Source organism: Marmota flaviventris, chromosome 9 (assembly GCF_047511675.1).
Source record: "Marmota flaviventris isolate mMarFla1 chromosome 9, mMarFla1.hap1, whole genome shotgun sequence".
In the NCBI taxonomy this organism is placed as follows: Eukaryota; Metazoa; Chordata; class Mammalia; order Rodentia; family Sciuridae; genus Marmota; species Marmota flaviventris.
In genome coordinates this window covers 76,595,046-76,617,752 of record NC_092506.1, presented here as the reverse complement: position 1 = coordinate 76,617,752, position 22,707 = coordinate 76,595,046, and the positions used below count along the sequence as shown (strand labels likewise).

The following is a 22,707-nucleotide window of genomic DNA, read 5'->3' as shown; positions in this document are numbered from 1 at the left end:
ATAATACAATATTCATATATGTAATAAAATATTAATACAAAAGTAATTATCCTTTGTGGTCCAGAGTGACTACATAAACTAGAAACATGATTAGATCAGAATCTCCCAACAAGCAGGGTCAGGCTTTAGGGCAGAGCAGCTTCATGCATTGTTCCCATGTGCTCCATAACAGGCTGATGGAATTCCATGTGTGCAGTAATGTGATTAGATCTGAAACGGCTGCACCTGACTTGATTTCCTGATACTGTTGGATAAGAGTGTTATTATATTAAGTTTTTCTCTTTACTTTTAAAACTCAGTCCAACTTTTCAAATTCAGAATTACATAATTATACAATAAAAATATTTATTTTCTTCTTTATTTGTCCCCAGGAAGAAAAACAAGAACAAGGTAAACACACACACACAAAAAAAATAAACTCCCACATTTATTTCTTAATTTGTCAATTGATATACCATTCCAATTCAACCTGGGGTTTCTAGAGAAATCTCTTAGGCTACTTCTCTCAAAGTCCCTGCCGCAGCCTGCACGGTGAAGGCTGCAATCGAAATCTGTCTCTTCACTTCTTCCCAGGCCTTGGAAGGGTCCACTTTGCTTTCAATATCAAACAAAGCATCATAAATTCCTGGGAATGATTCCCCTGCATACTTGTTGTGGCTGCTTGGAGCATAGATGACATGCCTGTTGAGAGAAAATACTTTGCTGTTAGTTGCACAAATGACATACAAGAAAGAAAGAGGAGCACCATACAATCTTGGATCTCATATTCCTAAATTTATACTTTGAGTAAGTCCTTTGGCAAGCAAACTTATAAGTCCACTAGTTTCCAAAGACTAGTCTATTAAATATGTATTAACTACTTTTACTTTAAATAGATAGCTCAAAGTTGTTCAGACTAACACCAGTAGCAACAAGGATAAACAGCTGCTGATTACCTGGTATAGATTGTGCTTAGTATTCTTCAAGAATTTACTACAATTTTTTTGTAAGTCTTTCTTTCTTTTCTTTTCTTTCTTCTTTTTTATTTTTTTATACTGAGGATTGAATCCAAAGGGCTTTTACACTAAGCCATATTCCAGCCCTTTTTCATTTTACTTTATTACTATTAGTTTTTATTTTAAGACAGAGCCTCACTTAGTTGCTTAGAGCCTCACTAAGTTGCTCAGTTTGGCCTTGAACTTGTGATTCTCCTGCCTCAGACTTCCAAATTGCTGGGATTATAGATGTGAGCCACCACACCTGGCCCATTTTTCTAATTCTTAAAAGTGAATTCTACAAAGTTGCTGTTAGTTTCACAGAGGACAAAACTTACTGTAATTAAATTATTTGTATCAATGCGCAAAAAAAATAAGTACTGAGTTTTACTATACCACACTACCCCTGGCCTTATAACACTGCTGTGATCATTAAATTCCCATTTAAAACCAGCCAACCAATTTTTTTTCTATTTTTTAAAAATCTCATATTCTAAATGTGACTGATGCTTAGCTGAAGGCATGAAGAATCATTAAAAACCATTTGTGATGTTTACAAGACCTAGAAAGAAGACTTTCATTGAAGGGGCTAAGCCAGGTCATGTGCTAGCCCTGAAAGAGGATAAGTTGCAAAGTAACAAGGTAAAGTGTTAAAGAGACACAACCATGCTACCATGGGCAAAATGGTCACCCTGTTTGGATGATGCCTTTTCTCCCAACTCCTGACCCTTTGACAGTCCCTACAGGGAAAGGGGGTGCCACTTCTGGCTGTTCCATAACATAAACCATTTTGCAGTACTCACAGTATAGGCAACCTGGGGGCAGTGGGTACTTATCAGAAATAAGCACATTTGACAAAATTTAGGTGGAAAAACCTTTAATAACAAATTTAGGTTGTAAATAAATATATATTTATTACATATTAATGCATGTTTATTAAATTTATTATTATCATGCATATATACAAAAACAATTATATTTAAAATAGAACAAGGGCTAAAATTGTGTAAGAAAATATAAACTTGATTGGAGAGATTTTTGTTTTCTGTTTGTGTCTTTCTGAATCTTTTACATTTCCTAAAATAAACATTTTTTTTTTATAATCAGACACAAAAAAATGCTAAAAAGAAAGATATATAAGAATCATATTACATTATTTGGAAACCCAATATAGTATATTTGACACTATACATATTTTGAAATATTCTATTAGCTTGCAAGAAATCAATTTTTATATTTTTTTCCACAGTGCACAACATTTTTAAAATGTGATATTAAAGTGAAGAGTCATATTTTCTTTCTTACCTATAGAAAGGCCTGTCTGGTAACCCTAAAGGATCAATGAATGCCCGTTCCAGAAACATCAGCTGATCATTCATAATCCTCAATAATATTAGGCTAAAAAGGAAATTAGTATAGGTACAAGTGAATGAAATTGTATTACCCAGCAAGCAAAAATATTTAAAATTCCTATAATGTGCAAATTAATAACCACAACAGGTAATAATCATATTTTTGATATCTTGTAAAATTCTATTTTGCTGAGACTTATGAAACTATGGAAGCAGTAACTTGTGCCAAAGGAAACATTTGATAGTAATTTTTATGTAAGTGGAAATAGTAAGTGGTAAATCTAAGAAAATGAATTCGGGGAAGGCTTTTTTCACCTTAGGAATATTAATTATCTACTTTGGGAGTCGTATCAATATTTAAATGAGACAATTTATAAATGTTCTGTAAGGTGCCAGGCAAATTATACATATTTTTTAAGTGACAACTCATGACATTTTCTTGTTTATTAAGGATAAACCTTCATGAGCATAAGAGATGGTGTCTTTGTGTTCTTTCAAAGGTAGTGGAAAGCCTACAATGTATCCAACAATACCACAGAATTTGCATTGCAAACGCTGGTGGTATGGTTGTTATTGTAAAAAAAAAGGATTCAGCATAATCAAAATTAATCTAACAGTCCTAAATAGTTTCACAATGAGTTTTGAAGTCAATATATTGCTTGTGTCATAATTTAATTAACAAATTAGAAAAGGAATAATTGTTTTATTCATTGGTTTAATTTGCTCTTAATTTTTATGTTGTTTTTAACAATAACGACATTTAGTAATCACTGTTCTGAATGCTAACATGATACATTATTTTTAATCTTCAGGCCAATCCTTCATGTTGGAAAGATATTACCTCCATTTTTAAAAAATATAATTTTCTAATTGACTTTAATTACTTAATTAAATTGGGGATTGATCAATTGAGGATTGATCCTAGGGGTACTTAGCCACTAAGCCACATCCCCCAGGTCTCTTAATTCTACTTTATTTGAAATTTTTAGACAATCTAAAAATGATTATTTATAATAATCATTTTTGCTTTGCTTTTCTCACTAAATTTTTTAGGGCATCACTGAGTTACTGAGGCTAGTCTTGAACTGATGATCCTTCTGCCTCATCCTCCTGAGTTGCTAGGATTACAGGTGTGTATCACTGTGCCCAACAATAGCTCCACTTTATAAATGACAGAACTAAGAATCAATAGCTTATCAAGTTGCCCAAATTTGCAAATAGAAAGCTGTTGAGTGAAATAGGAGGTCACCAATGTTGTCCTATTGGCTGCACTATGTAAACAAAACAAAAATAGAAATAACTAAGATCCCATAATTTAGATTTAAGTTATTTACAACATTTATTTTTTATCATAATGAATTCAGTATTTTTGAAAGTATAAAGGAGGCATAGACTTTATCTGTTAGCAGCCCATATAAACAAAGGGGATTAGAGTGAAAGATAATTTCAATATGAAGTTATAGGTTTCTGAATCAAATTCACAAAGCATTGCTGTAAATGCAAGAGGTCATGTGGATCCACACAGGTAAGTACACAAACACACACACTCACTTCTTTTTATTTCTCCTTCTCTTTCTCTCCTTTCCTCTTACCCAACTATATTTCTCTCTCTTGTCTCCATCTCCATCTCCATCTCTATCTCTATTTCTATCTCTCCCTTTCTCTGTCTGGATTTCTCATCTTGTAGCTACCACTAAAAGTCTTCAGAGGTTCTTTCTATAGTACCTGAATTCAACTTGGAGTAACCCTGGGTTGCTAATACTCAAGACAGCTAAGTAAACAGTCTTTTCACTCCTGGAGCATGCCAGCCTCTCAAGGGAGGATCAGAGAATTACATATTTTAAGGCGGACTATTATGTAAACCTGAAGGTACTAGAGTCAACACCTCATGTTCTCTGATGAGCAAAAACATTGATGTAAGAAAAGCAGGGCCAGAAGTGTCTTTTTAGATTTCAAAGTTTCAGTCTAGAAACTCAACATGGACTTTATTTCCTTATTTGACATTTACTGTTATTATATGCAACATACAGGTGTTCCAGGATCCCTAAACATCAAAGAAAGACACACACTGTATCTTAATTATCATAAAAAGAGAACAGGCACAGATAAAAATACTCAAGGATAGTCAAGCTGAGTTCCATCAGAAAACATAATTCAAGCCATGAGGTAGTCTGTCAGATAGAGAAGGAAACATCATTTGTTTTATAGATAGAAAAATCAGTTTTGTAGAATACATGGTGTTGGGATCCCCTTAAAAACACATTTCTCTTATTTTTTATACATAAAAAACTTGGTGAAAAATATAAAGGATAAAAAATCTTCTCCCTATATATTAGTGTCAATATAACACCATTATTATACTAATTGCTTCCCCCTGAAGTTTTTTGTTTGGTCAAAAATTTAACCTACATAATTTTTATGTTTTTGGTTTAACTCACGTTATTATACTCACATATATAATATTTATAATAATCATTTTTGCTTTGCTTTTTGTGTGGCTGGTGTTGGGGAATGATTATTTTTAATGGTTATAAAATGTTCAAATTGGTAGAGATCTTTCAGTAAATTCTTCCCCTACTGGGCATTAGGTTGTTTTTATTTATTTGATATTATAATTTTATAATTTTTATCTTTCTCTAGGTAATATATTTTTAATCAAAACTTGAGACTATATCCTTAAGGAAAAAAATAAGTGGAAATGCTAAGTTAAAGTATAAGAACTCTATGCTGAGTCTTGAAATTTGCATAGTTTGCATAGTTGATAGAATTTTAGTATTGTCACATTATCAACTTTAAAATTTTGTTCAAATTGTTTTACATTTATGATTTTACATAGGATTAATCCTAATGTTTAACATATATAAATTTCACATATATAATGTTTAACATAAATAATGGTTTCAAATTAATTTGTATTCTGGATAAATTGAATTTTACCAGCTGGAGGTGCAGGTGAGGATTTCTGCATGGAGGCAATAACTTCAAGAAGAGGTAGAAAGAAGTTATGTTTTTGGAAATAAGAGAATTTGGTTGAAGTGTGATGCACAGACAATGAAAGAGCAAGAGATTAAAAAAAAAAAAGATCTGGGGTAACACATGGTGGACCCTTCAGTGTTTAGGTGGTATGTTGTACCTCATCAGCTGGCAGCAAGAAGACACTGGCATCTCTGAGCAGCACAGTTCACTAAGCAATGTCAGAGATAGGTCTTTAGGAGGTAGGCAACCCTGCACAGGGTGCTGTAGAGTGGACACAAACACCATCAAAATGTCCCAAAGATGCTTTTGTAACCAAGATGTCAACTTGTATTTCCTGTTAATTATATCCATTATATACATAAATAAATGTAGAACTTACTTGCTTTTGTCTAAATCTTGAAGTCTCTTGATGAACTTAGAAGCAATTTCTGTAAAATTCTTTACTGCAGAAAACAGTGCATCTGAAATAGAAGTTGGAATCATCAAAAGCTTTAAGAATGTAATTTCTAATGATGTTGTTACATAGGTAAAAAAATGAGAATATAGAAGATCATCCTCTTTTGTGTCTTACAAGGTATATGAGCAGTCATGACACGAAAAGTGCATGTGCACAAGTAAACAGAATACTTCATCATGTAGAACAAAAATAAAAAATAAATGTCCTAAGGAAGGTCATTGCATTTCAGAAATTACTGGAAACATATAAATAATGACATTGGAAAGAGGACGTGCAACATACCAAATGATACACTGTATGTTTTCATTTCCTGTGGATGTTTCATTGAAATATCGTAGATTTTGTCAGCATAATTTTTTAAAACTACAGCATAATCTCGACAGTCAAAAGGAAGCACTATGGAATTGGCCAATTCAAACACCATCCCTCCTCGAACCTGGGCCACGGTCAGGTGATATTTAAATGTTGGATCATAAAATTTTTCCACCAACTCATATGTTTCATAGACACTATGATACAATGGATAGCTGCTGAATTTGTGTGTTTTCTACAAAAGAAACACATATCTCTTGTAAGATAGCTTATAATAAAATACATAGCACTTTATTTACTGTTAATGTTTGACCAATAATAAATAAAAGGAAGTACTTAAATACCTCAATGTGCTACTTAATATGGGTCTACTATTACAGTATTTAAACTCACTCTAGGCTTGTACTAAGTCAAATATATGCATGTGTGACATAAACAATATTATAAAAACATTCTTTTGGAGTCACCTTACAGACTTGTCTTTAACCATAGCAGAGATGTGAAAATGTTTTAGGAGACTGAGGAAAAGTCAAGAAAAGTGTTGCATTTGAAAAAAAATAATTTAAGAAGACCGAACTATTAGAAGTAAATAAACATGACAATATCATATAGGGAAATATGTGGAATTTTTTAAAGACTGAAATTCTATTAAAAAATTATTCTCTGATGAACAGTGTGTGGAAAAGTAGACTGTCTAAGCAGTGAGGGGTTCAGAAGTAAATGTAGAATCTCACTATGGAGAGGGAGGGATGGTCAGACAGGTATAAGGACAGTCAACAGTATAAGAAAAAGCCAAGAAGGAAGGACTTTTCATCTAGGCACAGTGGTGCATGCCTGTAATCCCAGCAACTTGGAAGGTTGAGGCAATAGGATCATAAGTTCAAGGCTAGCCTGGGCAACTTAGGAAGATCCTGCCTCAAACTAAAAATTGTAAAAAGGGGACTGGGAATGCAGTTCAGTGGTAAAATCCCATGGGTTCTAGCTTCTCAGTACAATAAAAAAAAAAAAAAAGAAAGAAAGAAAGAAAAGAAAAAAGAGAGAGAAAGAAAAAGAAAAGAAAAACTTTCAAACTGCTGATTTATGCCTTTTGATCATTTTCCAAGGTGCTTGAATTTTTTATATTGATCATTTATTTGTTGTTGATAATTTATAAAGATGGAGGTAGATACATATTAAAAAGTAAAAGTTGAAAGACTTTTCACCTGACAAATAGAAATCAAGTGGGACAAGTACCAAACTGATATAAGAAGCTACTAGTTTTAGTTATGAGGTTTTATAAACTATGCATCTATGTTATTTTGATAAAAATAAAAATATAAACTTATAGTAGTAGCAACTACAAAAGGAATGGCATATGACTCATATCTTCATTGTGCATTATGTCACTTGTTTTTTAAAGATTAATCTAATAATTGGATCTATAAGAGATAAAAATAGAAATGTTTATATAGGTATTTATATGGATTAATTTTGAATGGTATTAAAAGTAAAGATATTATGTCATATGCATATAGCTGCATTCCACCTTTATGTTCTACAAAGCACCGATTTTAACAAAATGATAAATAAATAGAAGGATGGTCATTAGACTAGAAGAAGAGAAATGGGAAAGGAGCAGGGGAGGGCAAGAAGAAGCATTGGGGACTGAAATGGAACAAATTATATTCCATGCCTCTATGACTATATCAAAATGAACCCAAATATTACATATAACTATAATGCACTAATATAAACATTTTAAGAGACAATTCCTATATGACTTAAATGACTTTATGAATGCAATGCCACCAAATAAAACAGAAAATATATTTAATATAACATAAGGAAGTTTGCAGTCAGGAGTACTGGGGCCAGGGGCAGTGAAGAAGGGCTCAGACATCAGATGCAGGACCCACCCCACATAGGACCAGCACTGCCAAGCCCTACCATGTCTCCCTTCTGCCTTCATATTCCTCACCTCCTTTAATGCTTGAGCCACTTTTTGAAGTCAAAATTATTTGTTTGGCTAAAATAGATTCATAAATAATCTTGAAGAATTCAGTGAAAGACAATTACCCAATCTTTAGTATATCGTGCTCTGCCTGAAGCAATTCCGAGTCTTTGGAAGAACACCTCGAAATCATTACCAGACCCCAATTTACTAATCCTTTTAGGGGGAAAAAACAGAATTATTTTAGAGTAATTTTTCATCAATTTTAGATTAAAGATCAATTAAACTGAACTCCATCCCTATTATGACACTCTTAAACATGCAGAAAAGAATGAGAGAAACATTAATTTGATCACAAAATATCCAGTTTCATGACTATTTTATAAGTTCCTTTTAAAAGAGATTCCTGAAATTTGAAAATATTTTCCATTAGATTATTTCATTTAACATTTGTATTTGTGGTATGTAATAAAGTGGAATAAGTAACCAGTTTTTTTCAGGTAATTCAGATGTAAATTATTCCCTTATTACTTTAAATTATACATGTTGTTGATATCAACATTCTCAAACAACTGAGATAGTTCTTTTCCCTTGCTTGTGAGGATACAACAAATGCAGAAGTAATGCTTGTATTCAATATTAGAGTAACCAAAATATCTGTTAACTGTGTGGTGTTCAGAAAAAAGACAAGTGATAAGGTGATAGAAATATGATGAGAATTACTTTTTACCATTATCTCTATTCTAACTTTATATTTATGTACCATATGCAAGTAACCCTTCTAATAACACTCATTTTTTGATAGCCAACAGATTTAACTTCAAAACACATCTTAATATTGGATTTGAGACTCTTAAGCATTTGTTTTATATGATCTTAGAGCATTTTGAAATTTAATTTTTAATTTTATGATTGAAAGAAAATATTCTGATATTTTCTAAACAATCCCAGTCAAAAAATCAAATCGAGCAGAAAGCTGGGTTGCTGTTTTGATTACCTGGGCATGCCACTGAACTCAGGTGAAGGACTCTTTTTATTCCAGCTCTCATAAAGAGATTTGCCTTTAAAACCTTCATCAGGGCTTTGAAGCTACACAAATTAATGGAAGAAAGGAAAATACTTTAAAAAATAGATGCAGTAAAACTTACATGTCTGTTGTTAACCAGGGAGTTAATTATAGTTACACAAAACAAGAAATGCAATCTTTATAGTGGCAGTCCTTAAAAACTGTGGAGTTGGGGTGTCACCCAGTGGTCCGGCAAATGAATAAATATATGTATTACAATAATGAGTTTCTGACATTAAACGGAAATTCTCATGTTATTATGTATGGGAATGACTACATTAAGAAAAATCCATAAGATGCATAGAAAAGAAGACTGCATCAAATTATTATCAAACCATTTTCTTTAGAAAATGTATAATTTTGTTTTGTCTACTTTTCTAAATTGGGCTAGGTGACTCTCAAAACCATATATTTTCCCTTTTCTTAGAAAAGGAAAATAAAAGGAAATGAACTGGTTAAGGGAATATATTCTTTCTTAATATTTATATTTTTAGTTATAGGAGGACACAATATCTGTATTTTATTTTTATGTGGAGCTGAGGATCAGGATCTTATATATATATTAAACAGTGTAAAAATATACCACCAAGTAGTTAGTTTACCAGCAAAATTTGAAATACTACAAATTATTCTCCCAAAACAAATAAGAAAATTAAAATTTTTAAGCACTACATACTTCAAGCCTGACCTAGAGAGCAACATTTTTGCAATTATAACCAGAGGCCACAAATTCAGTTAGCAAACAAAAATAACTGCCAAGTTTCCTTAGCATGTTTTGTGAATTACTTGAATAGGGGAAATTTATGAAATACCAGGTCTCAGATACTTAAATATTGTATGTTGTGCGGTAATTTATAAAACTCCAGCCAAACAATGGAGCTCATAAATGCTAGACTAATAAATGTTTTCAAATTGATTTTTCAATTTCAATAGAAGTTATATGGTTAAATTCCATGCTTTTGAAACCGAAGCTTAATGACATGTATTATAACTTATAATTCCTCCTGAAAAAAATTGTTTTTCTTGGAAATTACATTGTTTATTTCTGATTCTATTCAGTGAACAGGTTTTCTGTTGTCCTTATTGTTTTCTTTTCATTCACTTCAGACAATTAGCAGAAACAAAAATCTTTCATGCCAAACCCCCTTCATTCTTACTAACTTGGATTAGGACCAGAGTTATGGAGTATGAAGGTTAAAGAGATTCCTGTCCTATAGAAATTTAGGTATCCACCTTTCTACCAAGTTCAGTGCCCTCTGTGCTGTGACAATTAAGATAACATTGAGCTATCATTCAGGCTCACTGAGGCCAGGGGATTGGAGTCCAAGGCAAATGTTGAGAAGAAAGTTACTTAGTCTCATCTATCCTCTGCCCCAAAATGATTTGTTGTTTTTAATGCATACTCTGTCTCCATCATTTAGAACATTTGGTTTTCCTGAGTCCTGAATTAATTGGGAACAGTATATTAAGAAGGAGAAACTGGTTGTAAAATTAAGGATTCAAACCATAGGAGAAAGTCCCAGTTCAGCAACTGTACACCTTGGGTGACTAGGGTGGCTATCATTTCTCAACAGTTTCCTCATTTTTAAACAAAATATAGTAAACATAATGCTACATACAGGTTGCCTCAATATGTTGTGGGGGGAGATGGGTAGTGTGTAGGCAGCATGTTAGATGTGACATTCTGTGAAGTGGATTGTTACATTAAAAAAAGATGAGTTATATAAAACAACAATAGCATCATAATGGCACCTCAAGGAAACATTATTTGTAGAAGTTAGATTTTCTTAAGTTATATATATATATATTTCATTTTACCTCTTTTGTTAGATTGTATACCAAGCTATACATCAGTGGTGTACAATCAACTCTTAAGGTGTAGTTTCCTGAAAGACAGAAAAATGATACATTGGTTTTCATTTAATTTCTCTCAGTTGTTTATTCAAAGACCACTGCTAACTTCCTTGATGGAAATGATCCTTTCAAAAACTAAATTTATTTCAAACTCTTGAATGGCTCCTGATCTCACTCTATAAAACCCATCATCTTCATCATGTCCCCCAGCATGGTGTATGAAACAACCCACATCATCTCTCCAAGGTTTTATTTTCCATTCTGCCAAGAATATTCCCTTGGGGCCTTTGCACACTGCATTTCCCAGTCCATACTACTTATTCCTCCTCTAGTAAGATGCTATATTTTCTGAGAGATATCCTATGGCCATCTTATCTAAAACAGCATGCTCCTTCCACTCCCTATCCTGGCTACATTCTTCCTCTCTGACATTGTTTTTTTTTTTTTTTTTTCCCTAAATTCCTCACCTATCTAATATAATAAATAGTTGTCTTTTTGTTATTTGCCCTCCCAATGGGCCATAAGTTCCATGGGAACCAGGGTGGTCTTTTATTATCCAATATATCCTTAGTGTTTCCAACAGTCAGAACTGTAGCAATTACCCAATAAACATCTGTTGTGAAAATAAACTTGTGAGCTAGCTGCTCTATAGCTGATTCTACAGAGCAGAGGTGGACTCTCCATTCTTCCTGCAGGAGTTGAGGGCTGCTGGGTGAGAGTAAAGGGAAGCAGCCAGGAGAAGTGCTCTTAGAAACCCTCGGAGCACAGGGAATATCTCCATCGGGGGTGTAGGGAGGTACAGGTAGAGAGTTACAACAAAAAGGTGACTCTTCAACTGAGTTTTCTGAACAGAAAGAATTAACTGGACCAAAAAGAAATGACATTCACAGCTAAGACATCATGTACACCAATGCCCAGAAATGTAAAGACACGCAACACACTCAGAGCATAGCAAGTAGCCTTTATCTCAAAGTTCAAGATCCATGTCTGGGTACAGCAAAAGTTGAGACTTTAAGAACAGTGTCATGTGGAACCCATGGATATGAAGACCAACTCTATTATCTTCTTAGGATACTAAGTAAAATTGTTGACTGCTCAAAAAAAAAAAAAAAAAAAAAAAGGAAAAGAAACAAAGAAAAGAAAGAAAGAAAAAGAACAGTGACAACCCAAGAAGAATTGTTTTTGGAACTTGAAAAGTTGATTTAAAAATTCTGAAATTCATCTGGAAGAAAAAATATGCACATATAGCCAATGTAATTTTTAAAACAGAAGTGTTCTAAGAGCATAGAAGCAGGATAGTTTGGCAGCATTTGTTACAATTCAAATGCATGTATCCCAGGACCAAGTAGTTACACCTGTTGCTCTTTACCCTTCATTCTCCTTACACAGAAAAAAGCCGCAGATGAAGGATATTTTCTGCAACAAGCTGAAACAATCTGACCTTCATTTAGAGAATTGACATATTCCATTGAAAATATTGTAGAAGTTCTTTTTTTGTTGTTTGGCTTTTAGTGAGATTTTTTGTTGTTGTTGTCATCCTTGTTGTTGTTTTGGTTTTTAAAGTGAAGTAAACCAATGTTCAATGGCCACATGAAAAGCTTTCTATAAGATGTTGCTGAATTAAAAAGGTAACTTGTAGAACCACTTAGCTATAATATGATACCCCAAACCTGTATGAAGTAGGGATAGGAAATGATATGTAGTGGTTAGAAAAATACAGCTGAAAGAGCAGAGTGTGGGTATAACCTCAACCCTTCACTGGCTTTGTGACCTTGGGAAAGTGAATTTATGTCTGAGTCTCACTTTTATCTCCTGTACAATGACGATAATAAACCACAGGATCATTGTATTAAATAAATGTTTACCTATAAAGCACTTGAAACAGCACCTGTTGCACTTTTGCTTGAGCTAAATTATATTCTGGATATCAACATGAGGGAAACACCTCCAATCGAAGAATATAGAGAAGGTATTAAGTTTAAGAGTGGTTCATGACTGGAGTTTGCTTTATCTGTAAATTTTGTATCTTAATATAAGAAACTTAAGAATATGGTTTATTGTATTATTTGAGAAATGGGAATTTAACAAAAATTTTAATATAAAACAAAATGAGATTAGTGATGATCCAATCACATATTAGATCCTTTCTTCTTAATCCTGAAAACTACAAGAATACAAGGAAGCAATTCCAGGCGGATGTTGTAAATCACCTAAACCCACTAATTTTAAAAAATATATGAAAAATCAAATCTTAAAAACTACAATGAAAAGAATATTGTTTATTTGAAGACTGTGTTTGGAGTATTCATTCTGTAGGGCACAAATGTTTCATCTGTTCATATATTTTAAGTAGTAGTAACAATAAGAATCAAGATTAACTTTTTTGAACATTTACTCTGCAAGAAGGTCTGGGAGCTCTGCCATCATTAACTCCTTTTGCCTTAGTAACTTACCCTTGGAGACAGGTGCTCTCAGTAATCTATTTAGAAGTGAGGAATAGATGCAGAAAGCAATAACCTGAAGTCACATAAGAAGGAAGTGGCAGGGCCAGGAATAAATTCAGGAAGTCTGTTGTGAAAGGCCAGGCCATCACATTAGTCCAAGAGGAGGAGGAAATGATAGGTGAAATGCACCCCTGTAAATGAACTTAGGACAATGTAGCTCAGACACATGGACAAAGAAGAAGTATAAATGCCAAACTAACTCCATCAAAGTGCTATATTTCAGAAGTTCAGTAGATTAGACAATTGAAAATAAAGGGATGGGAGGGGGACAGAAATAGCAAAGACAATGGAATGAATTGGACATAACTTTCCAATGTTCAGATACGAATACACAACCAGTGTAACTTCACATCATGTACAACCACAAGAATGAGACCATAATTACAATAAGTTAGAGTCCATGTATGTACAATATGTCAAAATATACTCTACGGTCATATATATCTAAAAGGGACAAAACTTAAACATTTTAAAAAATAGAAGCCAAAAATAGATAGATAAATAAGGTACTATATTCCAATTGTTAACATGGCAAATCTACAATAAGTTTGTTCTCCTAAATTTCTAACACATTAAGGAAAATATTCTAAAAGTCCACTCTTCACTTTTTTCTTTCTTCCTTTTTTTTTTTTTTAGATGATACAATACCTTCATCTTTTTTATTATTTTAATGTGGTACTGAGGATTGAACACAGTACCTCACACATGCTAGGTGGGTGCTCTACCACTGAGCTACAACCCCAGCCAATCTTCACCTATTTATTTCTTCACTTTCAGCAACCATGCCATAAAAACTTACTTAATGAGAAATTAAGAATCCAGGAGTGAGCAGGCAAGATCCTGCTAAAGAGTATTATTTATTGAGAGAGGCAGTTTATAAAACAAGTAATTACCTAACAATGACATTGATGAGTGCTGCAATGATATGGCCTCCCCTAAAAAGCAACATTTCAGGGGAGACTGTCAGGAAAAGAATTAAGCAGAGAGAGTGTGTTGCAGAGCAACTGAGTACAGAGAGCAGCAGCTGTTGTTTTTGGTCAAGGAGCAGAAGGGATCAGTGGGGTGGAGTGTAGTGACAATGGGCTGCTTCATTGTCATGAAAATCAACTAGAAATGTCTCTTAGTTGGACTCTCTGCCTTTAAAAAAGCATACACATTATTCAAGACCTGTCTCAAATGCTTATCCCCTTTCTTACTGCTGGTCTCAAGTAGATACTATTCTCCTCTTCAAACTGCCAAGAGCAGAATGATTAAATATCCTTTTTAGTACCTGATTATAAGCCAAGACTGATTTATTTTACCATATATGTGATCCATGAACTCCCAAATATAAGACCATTCCTTCCTAACCTCTGATTCCCCTGGATGCCTGGAAAAGTTCAGAGAATTATTCAGTTATGTACTGGACTTAATTTTTGAATTAAAGAAAAACTTAAAAATAAAAACATTTGGTGAAAGATGAAATCTTGGAAATCAGCATTTTTTTTTTTCAAAAGCATATGTGTATTATCATGAGAATAACTTTATATTCTAAATCATAAAACTATGCTCCTGATTTACTCATCAAAAGATATTAGATAAATTTCTGCTATATTTAAGATAATCTGGCATAGGTTATTATCATAGAATGCTGCTTCCCTGAATCAGCACTCTAATAAAGCAAATGGGGGAAAAAAAAATTCTCTCACTTAGAGCTCACATACTTTCCAGAGTTAAAGGCAGCAGTGAGACAGACCAGGAGCATATTTCTTAAACACATGTTCAAGGGTTGCTTTCCTGGTTAGGATATAAATTGAATTGCTATCTCTAATACAATCATTTTTTTAATGAGGACAACTACATTCACCTTCTATAGAGGAATCAGCATTAATATAGGCCACTCCACGATCTTGAAGGAGTCTGGAATTCTCCTATCACAAAAAGACAAGAAAAATCCACCTTTAAACATATCAACATATCATATTCTTTGTCATGTTTTGAACAACCAATAAAAAATAAATAAATAAACTGTGCCTTTAAAAAGAAAAAAAAAAACATATCAACATAACCACCCTCACATTAAATATAAATTTCTGAATGAAACAGGCCCATATTCACAAATTTAGCATATAAGACTCTCAAAAGAGAGTTGGCTTCAAAGAATTCAATGAAGGTTACCAGTTAGAAACAACAAACAAAACTTTAAAAAACTAACATTTAAGATGAAACTGTCCACATATTTATATACACGGAAAAGAAGTGAATTTCTGAATCATACTGTAGTTTGTCCATAGATAAGTTTAAAAATTCTCTCAGCAAACATGAAATGACATAGGAGACTTTTCAATGGAAATCTTCCTACAAATATCTCATTATTTAAGTAGAAAATCTTGCCCCATTCATATTGAATGAGCTATTTCAAAATCAGCTTGAAAAATTTAAAAGTTGAATCCTGTAGACATGAAGTCAAGTTATCTTGTAGGATGGCTCCACCTACTGGTAAATGTTGATAATTGAACATTTTTAGAACACTATCAGGAAGTATAGCAAATTTTTTTTGAGATATTAATATAGATTTTGAGTCTCTAAAATATGTAATTTCCTAAGCATTCTGAATATAACATAACAATGAAAATAAATATGTAACTCTGAATGATAAAAATAATTTGAAAGGGGCGAATCAGATCCTGAAAACATTTAGGCTTTTTCTTATACCATCATAAATCTTTCTTGTATAAAGCTTTACCACAGGGCTGGGGTTGTAGCTCAGTGGTAGACAGCTTGCCTAGCATGCGTGAGGCACTAGGTTAGATCCTCAGCACCATATAAAAATGAAATAAAGATATTGTGTCCACCTACAACTAAAAATAAATATTATATATATATAAAAGAAGCTTTACCCCACGTTCTATGAAAACACTATTTCTGCTCTCTCCCCCCAAAGGAAAATGAAGGTTTACAGTATATCCATTTATTTACTATTATGCTCCCAGAAAATAGAGATAAATTCAGAAAATAGAGATAAATTAATTTCAACAATTAACATTGTATCTCTAAAAAACAAAACTTAGATCTTTAGTGAAAATACTTTTTTCTTGAGTTTTGAGCAGGGATTTATTGCTTAAGATGTTTTAAAAAGAAAAAAAAAGCTTGAGCATTTTCTCACTGTATTCACCTGTTATTTTTACAGATTTAACTATAAAGTCCAAAGTGCTTTGTTTTTGTTTGTTTTGTGGTGCTGGATATCAAATCCCCAAACTTGTGCACACAAAGCAAATGCTCTAGAACTGATCTACATCCCAGCCCACTGCTTTGTTACTATGAAATTTAACATTGTAGCAAATTATTCACTAACCTCTGCCCACTCAGTAGAACCAAGAAGACCAAATTCTTCTGCATCCCAGCTTGCAAACAAAATTGTTCTTCTAGGCCTCCATCCTAAAATATATAGATATATGTATATAAATACTGGGGAAAATACATACTGTACCCAAGACATTATAAAGCCCAAATGGGGGAAAATAAACAAATACAAAAAAAAAGAAAAGAAAAGAAAAAAATGAAAGCTTCATTTGTTGATCAGGAAGGGTAAATTTTGAATTTAAGAATCATAATGGGCTAGACTTTGTGGCTCATACTTATAATCCTAACAGCTCAGGAGGCTGAGACAGGAGAATCACAAGTTCTAAGTAAACCTCAGCAACCACGAGGCACTAAAAATTTCAGTGAGACCCTGTCTCTAAATAAAGTTCTAAATAGGGCTGGGAATGTGGCTCAGTGGTCAAGTAACCCTGAATTAATCTGTAGTAGCACCCCCCCAAAAAAATAATAATTTCCTTTTGTAAGATTTTAAAGGTGATTTGTCAAAATGAAATAGCATGATTGAAAAGGGAGAAATAAAGACACAATAATAGTATTAAAAAAGCCATAAAATATTCTAATAAATTTTTGATAACTGGCTATGCATAGGAAGGCTTTCTGTTCTGCAGTTGCCTAAAAGGAAAGAAGATATTGCTAGGTGCAGCCAGTGTTCTGACAACCCATGGAACTGAAAAATCATTTCCAACTCCTCCCTGTGGTTCTGACATCACATAAACAGATGCTCAGTAGCTGACAGTGTGATTACACTCCAGCCTCTGGTAGAATTAGTGAACAGGGGCTCCATTAGCAACAGCAATGCCTGTTGCTGCTGAAATATGTGTAATTCAGTGGGGGAGGTCATGTGGCTGGGCGGTAAGACTCTAGCCTCAGAGTTAAAGAAAGATGTTGTTCAAATCTTGATTCTCTCACTTACAAGAGGTGTCATGAGGTGAGTTATTCAAACTGACCAAGTCTATCTCCTCATCACACCAGGACAACAGAGTAAATGTGAAGTCACTACTTGACTATTGGGGGTTAAATGGAGCAATGCTCAAAAAGCACCTAGTGATCCCAAAATTCTAAGCTGTCATTGTTAGTAAATATTTCATGTGTATTTATTAGGAATATTTATCCTGGCTTATGTTTATATTTTAGTTGCTAAATAAGCTATATTAAGATGTGTCTACATACACATACACACATCCCAAAAAAGAATGCTTATCCTATAGCTGTTGAATTTAACATCCTGTTTTTATCAAGATTTTAACAGCATTATTCAAATTTCCTATTATTATTCCTTATCATTTCATTGTTTCAGCATACTCTATAATTGCCACAGAGATGTTTTGCATTTATCATAGGGATTTTCCAGTGTCATACAAAATCATGAAACTTTAATGTGTGGGAGAGTCAAACTAAGAATTGAACCTAGGGGGGCACTTAATCAGTAAGTCACATCCCCAGCCCTTTTTTACATTTTTATTTAGAGACACAGTTTCGCTTAATTGTTTAGGGCATTATTAAGGCTTTGAACTTGTGATCCTTTGTCTCAGCCTCCTGAGTTTCTGGGATTATAGATGTGCACCATGATGCCTGACTCAAATCATAAAGTTTTTTGTAATAAGATTAAACACTACTAAATTATTTAATATGTAAATTCAGGTCTCCATTGGTTTATTTTCTTAAAATCTAAGGTATTTCTGTGGAGAAGAGAATGGAAAACCCTTGTATTTCATTTTAATTAGAGACAGTATGGTTTTGTGAACCAGTACCCAGAAATTTCAGTCTAAACTCTGATTTTCTCACTGGGCCACACATTACCTACATGACCATGGGAAAATTATTTAATTCTCTAAACTTGGTTAACTTATCTGTAAAAGAAATACTAAAATAACTACATAAACTTCTCCCTGGTTGTTATAAAGTCAAAATGAGTCATATATATGAGAACACTGTTTCTCAAAGAAAATAAATAGCATGCAAACTAAACATACTTTCACTGTTGTTTTTACTGTTGCTTAAATATAATGTTTGCATCTTATAGCCCTCAGACACCTGGTTTGCAGGGTCAGAAAAGAGAATAGACTTGCTGCTCTCAAGGTATAAAAATCACTTTAAAAATCACTGAAACTACATTTTTTATTTTGGTTTTCATATGAAGATTCTAAAATGACTGAATCAGTGGTTCTAAGCATATGGATGAGAATAGGAGAGAACAGATACCTAACAGGGAGCAGAATCCCATTAGACACCCAGATTAGTATTTCACTGTGCATAGCTTCTATATGCTTAGTCTTCATGACCTGAGGAGTGAGACTGAAGGAGCCCAGGAATTTCTGTTTGCAGCTCTCTGACAGGAAAGCTTTGGTTATGACCTTCTATGGAGGAACCTGGCTACATCTTCTTGGTTACCAAGAGCAGCCAAGAACAGTGCAATTCCTTCATGTTAGATTATCATTTAATTTATGCTACCAATAATATCACAGTCTGTAATAAATTAAAATTAATAAATAAATTATCTAATAATAATGGCTGTCTTCTATTTTGATCAATATATAGCAACAGCTAAGATGGCATTTTCAAATTAACACTACAGAAGACTTAGTTGAGAATTCAAAGAGACTGGTCTTTTATTCTTTGTTTATATTACCTTCCTTTTTCAGTGTTCCAAAGCTCCTCACAATTTCATGAACAACAGCTGCTCCACTCTGAGGGTCAATGCCCCCAAAGACCCATGAGTCTCGGTGACCTCCAAGAATGACATATCTGTCTAGAAACCAACATTGCAAGACTGTGGCTTTAGGTCAAAAATGGAGTAAATTGCAAATGGTTCAACAACATCTAAACACGAAGCACTCACAACTCAAGAAAAATAGCAATTTTCTTGAAATCTTGTGCAAATGTGCTGTCTGATCTGATTTTAATGTTTCCTCTATATGAAGAAAGTATGAATGTGATAGAGAAAATGCATACCTCAATATATTACTGTAATCAAAAGTATATGAACTATTATATACATTTATCTTTATCCACCTTTTCAATTCTCTATTACTCTCTCTTACCTTACCACTTTCCTTCCAACATTTTCAGAGTGAAAAAACACAGTTCTGTACTTTCTACTCTTACAAATTTTCAAGGTACAGGTCCTAATTTTTCCTCTCTGAACTTTTATCTCTCATAGTGAAAAGGGAATTGCTCTGTCTACCCAGTTCTCAGGGCAAGTTTCCACATCTGATAAAACACAGATTACAATTGAATGTATGGCTCTCCTTACTAAGTAGGGGCCCATCATCCCAGGTCTTTATTATTCTTTCAGTCCCAATGTTTAGCACATTGCCCATACAAAATAAGATGCAATTAAGAGCTAGTTATACATTGTTCAGTACTCACTAGAAGGATATCAACATTCTTGATCCCTTATAAGAAGAAGCATATAAAATTTACTTGTATCTATTTTAGTAAGAAATGTATAACCAACTAGTTCCTATGGAACTGAGACGTACTAAACTAAGGCTATATATAAAATATATTAATCAGCAGATCATTTGAAAAACTATGGAATGCATGTGTCTAGATATTGTCAATTACTTTAGTTGTAGAAAATAACATTCTACAAAGAATTCATTAACTTAAGGTTATCTTAGTTTTCTCAGTTTTCCTTTTGTGCAGATGTTTGTAGTCATCATTAAAACATTTCCTTATGTAAAATATGTGGCAAGCAAATCAATAAAACTAAGAGAAACACCTCAAAAGTCTCTCCCTGCCCATCTTGCTTTAATTCTTTGACTGAAACACTCATAGTTTATCATTCACTTCAGTCATCCACCCAAGCTAGGTCCACTTTTCTTTTCTTCACAACATGTATAACAATACCATATTGCATTTTATATAATTTACCTGGTTCCATGGCTCCTCTGAGAGTACCAATCACATTGTAAATCCTTGTCACTTCACTGTTGGAATGGATGTGCATCTTGACTTTTCTAAAGCAAAGAGAAAGGGTACATTCTCAAAAATGCTGGTTATCAAATTAACACCACAATTTTAAAATATTCTATCATGGTTTAAATTACACTAGCCATTTTTTTCTAGTTGTAGTTGGACACATTACCTTTATTTTATTTATTTTTATGTGGTGCTGAGGCTCGAACTCAGGCCTCGAATGTGCTAGTCGAGCGCTCTACTGTTGAGCCACAACCCCTCTAAAAGTGTGGCCCACTTCAACCTCTAGTTTTGTTTCCTACTGGTGCTATATACACTTTACTTTTTATGTCATTCTCTACAATTTTAGTCTCTTAAAAGATCTGTATTAAAGAGTTAAATTAAAATACTCTCTTAACTGTGTAGAGAAGTTTCCAGTAAAGCCAGGACCCACATTATAAGGCACTTTGAGACCTCCTTTCCAGCTGCTATCTGGTGGTGCTGAGCCACCCATGTGTCTGTTGGACCAAAAAAGGAAAAAAAAATCATTATTAGCTGGAGGAAAACTTTTACTTTATTTAACAAGTTATAAGTGTCAATGAATTTACTTTCTTGAGCATTTGTTTACAATAGCTTCTATGAGAGAGGTGTCATGTAAAACATTTTGAATATAATATGCCATTTAATCCTTACTACAAGCCTTATGAAGTAGGTTCCATTATTTTTCCCAATTCACAGATGAGAAGCATGAGGCTAAGTGTGATTAGGTAACATGCACAAAGTTTTGTGCTGATAAGTGGTACAGCTGAGATTTAAATTATTGACTAGAATTTGAACTTTGTGCAACTACTCTCAAGAGTACATGTTAGAAGTGCTCTCCAGAGTATGCTCTGAATAAAAAGCTTGATGTATAACTCTTTGGAATTTTCCCTGATAAATATACTCCCAAATCTTTGTATTGTCTTCTCTTACAAAGTGTGTTTTCACATAACTATCTGGAAAAAAAGGAAGATCAAAGGAAATAATTTTGCTTTAGTCATATGTCCCTAAAAGCTTCATGCTTTTTATTTTATTTTTAATTTGAAAAGGTAGAAGGATTCACGTGGACAGCTACTACATGCTATCAGCTCACTGTAATCTTTTAGTAGGAGACTGAGAAAAGTAATATGGTAATATTTATAAAATGGTGTGATTCTTGTCATTTCCCTTCAATACAGCTACCTTTACTGTATCAGAGTAAGGGTTGACTTCTTGGGTTGGGCATGAAATAAAACGTATTTTAACTGAACGGCAGCAGATAGATGAATGTGGTCCAAGACAAACTTAGAAAACTGAAAATGCAATGTGAGCAATTTCTACCTCCACTATAAATAGATTTTGATGAAAATCTAGTTGTAGGGCAGAACAGTCTTTGAGAGTAAATACATTCTATTTTCCCCCCTATCTCACTAGGAAGTTTGGCTAATAAATAGAATTTCAAGTAATACGTAATTTATTTTTGTGCAATAAATTTTCACACAAAATCATCTAGTACTATGAAGAGGATTTTTACATTGTTAGAAAGCATAATCCATAATCAAAACAGCAAATATTAAATATGCAAAGAAGTTGTAGGAGGCAAGGGAAGAATATACATATACATGATCATATACAAAATACTTCTCCAATATTATTAACATTAACATTCATAGAAATGAATAAAAGGAAATCTTTTTACTGTAAATCTTTTCAAGTTATAACTTTGTCAATGTATTTCCTTTTCAAAATAAATATGAAAAGCAAAAAAAATGCAAATTCATCAAGAAGAAAAATAGGCAATTGTGTATTATAACATAAAAAAGAAAATAAATAGTGCCTTTACTTACAAAACAATAAAATATGCTGTAATGGTGATGGTCCCTCAAGGACAGGTAAACAGACAACAGAACATTAAAAAGAATGGTTTTGTGCAAGAATCTAATAACAGATAAAGGATATATCACACATTCACAAAGAACAGAGGTTTTAGTCAAACTCTGTAAA

General features: G+C 33.2%; 1 protein-coding gene across 2 annotated transcripts in view; it reads right to left on the bottom strand.

Annotated features, from left to right (window-relative positions):
- Positions 1 to 424: 424 nt before the first annotated feature.
- Positions 425 to 22,707, bottom strand: part of Folh1 (folate hydrolase 1) — a 47,123-nt gene continuing 24,840 nt past the window's right edge. Inside the window, exons 8-19 of one of the 2 annotated variants that reach the window (XM_071617162.1) lie at positions 21,105 to 21,203; positions 20,662 to 20,747; positions 19,415 to 19,534; positions 16,760 to 16,842; positions 15,272 to 15,335; positions 10,886 to 10,953; positions 8,999 to 9,090; positions 8,127 to 8,217; positions 6,042 to 6,306; positions 5,682 to 5,763; positions 2,280 to 2,372; positions 425 to 681 (exon numbers count right to left, since the gene is read on the bottom strand). In XM_071617162.1, the coding sequence (XP_071473263.1) occupies positions 492 to 681; positions 2,280 to 2,372; positions 5,682 to 5,763; positions 6,042 to 6,306; positions 8,127 to 8,217; positions 8,999 to 9,090; positions 10,886 to 10,953; positions 15,272 to 15,335; positions 16,760 to 16,842; positions 19,415 to 19,534; positions 20,662 to 20,747; positions 21,105 to 21,203 (1,333 nt within the window). In that variant the 3' untranslated portion in view covers positions 425 to 491. The remainder of the gene's footprint in view (positions 682 to 2,279; positions 2,373 to 5,681; positions 5,764 to 6,041; positions 6,307 to 8,126; positions 8,218 to 8,998; positions 9,091 to 10,885; positions 10,954 to 15,271; positions 15,336 to 16,759; positions 16,843 to 19,414; positions 19,535 to 20,661; positions 20,748 to 21,104; positions 21,204 to 22,707) is intronic. The other variant, XM_071617161.1, reaches the window with a different exon arrangement.